This window comes from Esox lucius, chromosome 5 (assembly GCF_011004845.1).
Source record: "Esox lucius isolate fEsoLuc1 chromosome 5, fEsoLuc1.pri, whole genome shotgun sequence".
NCBI lineage: Eukaryota > Metazoa > Chordata > Actinopteri > Esociformes > Esocidae > Esox > Esox lucius.
The window spans coordinates 28911337-28919818 of record NC_047573.1 but is presented as its reverse complement, the minus strand read 5'-3'; the positions used below and the strand labels follow the sequence as shown (position 1 = coordinate 28919818).

General features: G+C 37.4%; 1 protein-coding gene across 1 annotated transcript; it reads right to left on the bottom strand.

The window, feature by feature from the left end:
* Positions 1 to 270: 270 nt before the first annotated feature.
* LOC105027626 lies at positions 271 to 7677 on the bottom strand. The gene is made up of 7 exons (XM_010899793.5): positions 7571 to 7677; positions 7169 to 7307; positions 4587 to 4734; positions 4327 to 4424; positions 3466 to 4235; positions 2885 to 2935; positions 271 to 1380 (listed from the first exon to the last, which is right to left on the bottom strand). Exons 1-7 carry the CDS (start codon positions 7581 to 7583, stop codon positions 1373 to 1375), a joined length of 1227 nt encoding a protein of 408 aa, XP_010898095.1. The 5' UTR covers positions 7584 to 7677; the 3' UTR covers positions 271 to 1372.
* Positions 7678 to 8482: the final 805 nt, after the last annotated feature.

The window sequence follows — 8482 nt, the reverse complement described above, 5'->3', positions numbered from 1 at the left end:
GAGTAACTGTTGGCCACTTTTCACAGCACTGCTTCAACTGTGTCTTGTTTAAGTTCTTTCTTGCATGCATGGCCCCCCAGAGCATTTAAATAGGGTTAGATCTGTGCTTTTTGACAGCTGACCTTACATTCTCTCCAAGAATTATCTTGGAAAATATGGAATTCATGGTTGAATTACATATTGACATGTTTCAAAAGTCAATTCTTTGTTTCTGGCCATTTTGAGGCTGCAATTGATTCCACAATTGCTGATGCTCCAGATACTCAACAATCAGTTTTATTGCTTCTTTAATCAGCAAAATAGTTTCCAGCTGTGCCAAAAATTGCAAAAGGCTAATAATCAATTAGCCTGTTAAAATGCTAAACTTGGATTAGCAAACACAACATGCCATTTGAACACAGGACTGATGGTTGCTGATAATGGGCTTCTGTACGCCTAGCTAGGTATTCCATTAAAAATCAGCTACAATATTCAACATACAAGATTACCAATGTCTACACTGTATTTCTGATCCCCATGCTTAAATGTAAATATATCAATATCAACAGTCCACAGCAGGTTCTCCTGAGCAGTCCTGGATGCCAATTATCTGAAAGCTGTGGTATATCTGACATTATCAACCAGGTAGTTTGAATCCTGAATGCTGATTGGGTGTTAGCACTGGTATATGAGAACATATGACGTATATGTCATGACATAACTTTTTATTACTCCAACTGGTTTTGTAACCAGTTCATAACTGCAATAAGGCAAACCCTGGCCTATACCAAGGGTTTTTGGTATTTGGCCAATATAACAAGCACAGTGGCGTATTGATCATATATCACACACCCTCATGCATTATTCCTTAAATATACAACAGATACATGGAACATCTGCTTTTCAAGATTCAAATATTTTTAAAGGGGGGGGGGGGGGGTCATTCTAAATAACCGAGTGACAATAATCACTACAAATGTATAGAATATAACTATTGTAAAACAGGCACCTTACATACAAACAAGGCACTAAAAACAGCAAAGAAATGTCAAAAGATAAAAAACATAAAAATAAATAACCCATTACTGAGTAAGTGCCTCCCAACCTTCATGTATGCTGGTGGCATTATGGGGTGGGTAGTGCATGGCATCGTCACAGACTGAGAACTTTTTTAGATTAAAAAACTGATGCAGATAAGGACAAGCAAAATCCAAGAGGAAAACCTCATTCAGACGCTGGGACCTGAATTAAACTTTCAGCAGAAAAATAAACAATAGAAGGCCCCCCTAAAAAATTACACAAGATCATTTTGTGTAAATAGTTCAGAAAATTGCAATAAATCACAAATCAGTCCAAGGGGGTGATTTCTTGTACAATCCACTGTACGAGATCTTCATCCATCTGCGTGAAACACAAAACATTTTTACACCTGACAAAAGGAATTATGCTTTTTTTGTTAAACAATGCTCAACAGGGTATAAAGTGCCTTCAGAAAATATTCTGATCTCTTGACTTTCTCCACATTTTATTATACAACTTAATTCATAATGCTGTATTATTATTATTTGATTTTGCTATCAACCTTTGTCAATACCCCATAATAACAAAGCACAACCTTTTTTTCAGAAATGTGTGCACATTTTTTAAAACTGGAAATCCCATGTGAATAAGTATTCAGACCCTTTTCCATGACACATTGAGCTCAGATGCATCCTGTGTCCTATGATGATTCTTGAGATCTCTCTAGAACCTGATTAGAGACAATCTGTGGCAAATTTAAATTACTGGACAAGGAACACCGGTAGACTTCCAAGATGTGTGTCAAGGCATAGATCTGGAGAAGGTTAAAAAAAACAAGGCATAGATCTGGAGAAGGTTAAAAAAAACAAGGCATAGATCTGGAGAAGGTTATAAAAAACAAGGCATAGATCTGGAGAAGGTTATAAAAAACAAGGCATAGATCTGGAGAAGGTTATAAAAAACAAGGCATAGATCTGGAGAAGGTTATAAAAAACAAGGCATAGATCTGGAGAAGGTTATAAAAAAACAAGGCATAGATCTGGAGAAGGTTATAAAAAACAAGGCATAGATCTGGAGAAGGTTATAAAAAACAAGGCATAGATCTGGAGAAGGTTATAAAAAACAAGGCATAGATCTGGAGAAGGTTATAAAAAACAAGGCATAGATCTGGGGAAACAACACTTCCAAGTTATCAGGAACACACTGGGCTCCATAATTGTGAAATGGAAATTAGGAACCAGTCAAGAAGTGCCTTTGACAGGGAGGTGAACAAAAACTCAATGGCCTCTCTAACAAAGCTCCAGAATTCCTGTGTGGACATGAGAAAATCTGCCAGAAAGACAACATCTCTGCAGCAATCCATCGTTATAGTAGAGTGGCTAGAGGGTACCCAATCCAAAGTAAAAGGCATATAACATGCAATCTGAAGGACTCTGAGAGCATGAGGAAAAAGATTCTCTGGTTGGATGAGATTCTCCATGCCAAGGACTGGGAGACTGATCAGGATTGAGGGAAGAATAAACAACAACATATAAAGAGGTCATTAAACAAAACCTATTCCAGAGCACACAATATATCAGACTGGAGCAAACATTCATCTTTCAGCACAATCATGACCTGAAGCACACAGCTCCCCATTCAATCTGACAGAATTTGAGAGGATGTACAAGGAGGAATGGGAGAAACTGCCCAAATCCAGATGTGTAAAGCAGAAAGCTGAGGTCGTTGCCAAAGGTGCTTCAAATTTCATTATGGGTTATTGTGTGATTTTTCAATCAGTTATAAATGAAGTACATAACACAAAATCTGGAAAAAGTGAAGAGGTCGGATTACTTCCCATAGGCACTGTACAAGTATGTTGGCACAAGTGTTAGATATATTGTACCTGAGAAAGGTTTTGGGGCATTTAAGGACAGCAAAGGATCACACACCTCAGCTGTGGGATGAGAGAAAAGTGTACTTAGCAAATCCATCTCACAAAACCATTTCATGAAAGAACTTAGAGGGTTTCTTGGTTGCTTCATCCTAAGACAGAGGGCATGTACTCAAAATAATCATAAATTTAGCCTAAGATATCGGGCCTGCACTCATAATACTGATCAACCTAGCCTAAGATAGAGGGCCTGCACTCACAATACTCATCAATTTTGTCAAATCCAATTTCCTCACCTCCTGAATAATCCACTTTTAAAAAACATCAATGGTAATAAAGTTGAGTCAAACTATCATGCACAGAAAGGCATTTTTTCAAGCACGCTAATTTGACTAAATGTTTCCATGCATGATAATTTGACCCTCCGCTTGTGTGTCATCAATCAAATTTAAAGGGATGCATCCCAAAATGTGTGTTGTCATAAAGAGAAATTAAGTTAGTTATTAAATATTTTTTAATGGAAAAATAAAATAGGTGGCATAGGGTTTCACCAACGTCATTCAAATTCAAACTTCTGAAATATTAAAACATACCTTCCTTCAATGTTGATTGATTTTTGGATTGGCTTTTCTTGACAGTAGATGTTCCTAATCCCACCACTTTATGTTTACTTAACACAAGAGGGTTTTCATTCCGGCAGTGAGTTAGGAAGGATGTTCTCAGGTTCATCAAGGCTTCAGTTGAACTTTCCAAGGTGTCAAGGTGCTCACACAAAAATGAAGCGTCTGTGAATTTCTTAAGCTCCTCCCTCAATGCGAGCTGTGCCGCTCTGACACTCTGTAGCCTGTCTTCTTCCACGTCTCTTCCATGCTCATTCTCCACCTCTGGAACCGCTTCATCTTCCATTATGTCCTCCTCCCACTTGCTTTTCGGACCATCATCCACAACATACTGTTTTACCTCTTTTCTGTGTCCATTCCCTGCCCCTATTCCCTTTATATGGTTGTGAATCGTTTTGCTGGATGGGAAGTATGCTTGGTCTTCTTCATGAGGTTTGCACAGGTCATCCGAACACAGCTCAGTCAGCACAAACTGCTTCAAGGCTATTTTAACACAAGCGACAGACGTTAACCCCGCTCCCACAAATTCCTGGATTTTCTCTTTAACTCTGGGATGCATCGGCCTTGAATGGCAACATCCTGAGTCGATACTATGGTTGTGGTGGGCTTCCACGAGTGGAAGTTTGACATGGATGAATGTTGAAGTAGGTGGGTTTGTTTGGGTTAGTGCCTGTTTTAGTCTTTTCATGGCATCTTCTTTTTTTGCTCTGGAAGCGTCTCCCTTCACACTAAATGTGTCATACCTTAAACAATAACACATTTTAGAAAAAAAAACTTACCACCCCCCAAAAATGTGGCTTTTGTGAGAAGCACATTAGACTGCTTGTTATTTACCTGGTCACGTGACGAATGAAAAGTTTTGCCGGACAGCCCAATTTCTTCAGTCTCTTACGGAGCCTCTTCTTGCAGCTTCCATTTTCTGAAGAATGTTCCTGCAAGACACATTTATCAACAGGTGACGAAGGTACAACATTTTAGCTTGACAAAACATTCTCAACGGTGCAACTATACATGTTTCTGATCATGTACCTCACAAAGCATTTCATGGATATAATTTTAGAGGCTTATCCAATTGTAATGTTTCAGCAACGTACCGTAGCTGTAGAAAGTCTTCTGTTTGGTGCTTTGCCATGTTGGCAAGCAAGCGTAACTCTTTTGACCACATAAAGGGGAACATCCTCTGCGTAGTCCTCCACTTGCCAAAGCAGTCTCCGTTTACTAGCATCTTTTATGTGGTCAGACCTGTGGGATAGACCGCAGATGACCATTTAGAGAAAAATCAAACCATTTATATTTTCTCTTTTTACAACCAAAATTCCATCCATGTAAGTAATGTCTAGATTCTAGACAGACATTGTACAACACATCTGCCGTATTGCAATCCAATATTTGGCATTTAGCCCCCATGCTAGCTATGCTGGGTCAAAGACAATGTGTCCATGTTTGTGTTTCAAGCATATTTGAAATACAAAACCAAATATATGCATTCCTATTAAGTCATTATATAATTATATAAATCTTCCCTTTTTGTTTAACTATGGGAGAATTCATGAGTCACGAAACTGTCAAGTCCAGTCCATCCTGTTCATATTGCTTAGTGCCAACAAAAACACTCACCCTGTCTCAGACATACACTTCTGTTCAAAAGTTTGGGGTCCTTGCTTTTGTCTGTTATAATAACATCAAATCGATCAGAAATACAATGTTGACATTGTTAGTGTTGGAAATGGCTACTATTGTAGCTGGAAATCGCAGATTTATTATGGAATATCTACATAGGCGTACAGAGGCCCATTATCAGCAACCATCAGTCCTGTGTTCCAATGGCATGTTATGTTTGCTAATCTAAGTTTATAATTTTAAAAGGCTAACTGATCTTTAGAAAACCCTTTTGCAATTATGTTAGCACAGCTAAAAACTGTTGTGCCAAATAAAGCAATAAAACTGTTCTTCTTTAGAATAGTTGAGTATATGGAGCATCGGCAATTGTGGGTTCGATTACAGGCTCAAAATAGTCAAAAACAAAGAACTTTCTTCTGAAATTCATCAGTCTATTATTGTTCTGAGAAACAAAAGCAATTCCATGTGAGAAAGAAAACAGAAGATCACGTACAACGCTGTGTACTACTCCCTTCACAAAACAGCGCAAACTGGCTCTAAACAGGATATAAAGAGTAGGAGGAGGCCCCCAGTGGACAACTGAGCAAGAGGACAATTACAATTACAATATCTAGTTTGAGAAACACACCTCACAGGTCCTCAAAAGGCAGCTTCATAGAACAGTAAGAGTGAAGAGGGGACTCCGGGCAATTTCAGACTGGCCAATAAAAAGAAAAGATTAAGATGGGCAAGAGAACACAGACACTGGACAGAGGAAGATTGGAAAAAAGTGTTATAGACACACAAAAATAAGTTTGAGGTGTTCACAAAGAACGTTCGTGAGACACAGACGAAATGAAAAGATGCTGGATGAGTGCCCATCAAGCCAATCCAAATTCTGGGAGGTGCTTCAGGAAACATGGGGTGATATCACTTCAGATTACCTAAATAAACTGACAACTAGAATGCCAAAGGTCTGCAAGGCTGTAATTTCTACAAATAAACGATTTTTTGACAAAAGTTTGAAGGACAATCATAATTTAATTTAAAAATCATCATCAATTATTTCAAACCTTGACAATAACTATATTTCCTATTCATTTAGCCATATTTCCTATTCAAACATATCATGTTTTCAGGGAAAACAAGGATATTTCTAAGTGACTGCAAACTTTTGAACGGTAGTGAATCACCATCAATCACAATGAAGTTCAGTTTGTTTGTGTGACGGGGATAGATTGCTCCATTTTTTTCCAGAATTGCAGTACTGCATATCTTCATATAACTAAGCAGTGTAGCAGACATAACTACGTATTGATCACTGATGAGTAGCACGCTTTTGCAATTAAAAATTGACTGCCTTTTGATTAAAAGTGCATTCCTTTTGGTTTAGCAGTCTGAAATGTTGGCTGCTCCTGGAAGAAATCAAGGTTTAATTTCCACCTGTTACACATCCATCCGCAATATTTATGCGAGAAAAATCAGATAATGTTTGTTTGTGTTTGTAAAGCGAACTGTGCAAAGAATAGGGGAAATGCCATTGTCAAATAGTAATAGAAAAACAGTATTTTGATGTAAACTTCAGAGTCATGATTCCAGTAGTTCTTACTCTGAAGTTTGTCTCCAGATTAAATTTAAGGTATAAACTCTGCAGGCTCATGAGCTTTCCAAAACACAAGTCTTATATCTGGTCACATGACTGATGCGCAACTACAGTTTGAAATAACAAATACATATTATTTATAATACTTTTCATTATAAAAATATAGGCAATTACCCACACTGTATGTGGGCTATTTGCTTGAGTGCAAAAATTTAGTAACATTTATTGAGCGCAACAGGATTAGTTACAAAACATTTTCAAATCAGTAGATAATTTGTTACATTGAAAACATCATACTCGCTTAAAAATCTGTCGCCAATTGGATAGAAATTTATTTAGTCAGAACCGTCTACTGATTATCTAAAAATTGACAAATGCTCCAAAACAACCACAAGTTACGGCATCAACTAGTATGGTGTCTACATTTGATAGAATAAACCGAGATACTATACAACTTCCACCTTTCAGACATACCATTTAATGAAAGCGCTACAAGTTGCTCGCTTGTGATTTTCTAGTAAGATGTCCAGTTCTTCTGTAGATTTTACAATTCCGGATATGTATCCACTGCTCCTTGTTAATATGTCGTAAGTGGCAGGAATCCAGGGAAGATCTGACAATGTTAAAATTAAAACCAACATTGGGCTTAGCTTTTTTCTTACACAAAATGCGTTCCGTTAACGGGTTTGAATAAAACAACATGCAATCCTAGACTGACATGTAAAATATACATATTTGGCAAATGGATATACAATACTACCTCAAAGAACACATGAGCTAACTTTGAAACGATCATGCTACACTACCAATCACAAAAATAAACAAGAACTAGCAAAGTGATGTCTACAGCTAATTCACTATCATACTAAAACAAACCTTCTGACAGCATAGTTGATTAAGAGCAACCACTTTCATTAATCACACACTGTAATCACTATTTAAAGTGAAAAGGTCGAGAACCATCTTCTCCAATCAGCGTCATCAACGTCTTGTAAGCAATATTAAAGAAACACTTCCGGGTCACGAAAATGTTGACTTTTTCAAAATAAAAGAGACCACTGTATTAGTTCAAAACAGAGATAAATGTAATTTATTAATTGTTTAAGAAAATGTACTTCTCAAAACATTGACAACAATACAAATATGATCATATTTAGGATAGGATATTTAGGATCATTTCGATAAGAAGTGGGTATTAAAACACGTTCCAAGAGCAAAATTCAGACAATGCCAATGACTGAATATGGAATACATATTGCCTCATAGCTCATAAACTATTGAATATTTCACAGAGAAAGCAATGGAGTAAATGTTCAGGAGAATGTGTAGAATAAGACAAACCTGTCTAATCATGGGGAATGGTGTGCTACATCTAGCAACACAATATTTTCCACACCCTCTTTAGGCCCCATTGCAAAACAAAATAGAATGTACATGTACATATAGCCATGTGTCATTACACACCTACCATTATTTAAAGTGACTCTGATTAATCACAAATAAAGTTCAGCTGTTCTAGTTGGATTTTCTTGGTTGCATTTCAGAGCAAAAGCCATGGTCCGCAGAAAGCTTTCAACGCATCAGAGGGATCTCATTGTTGAAAGATATCAGTCAGGAGAAGGGTACAAAATACTTTCCAAAGCATTAGATATACAATGGAACACAGTGAAGACAGTAATTATCAAGTGGAGAAAATATGGCACAACAGAGACATGTTTTGGAGCCCAGACCTGAATCCAATTGAACATCCGTGGGGTGATATATTGCCATGTCAAGATGTGCCATGCT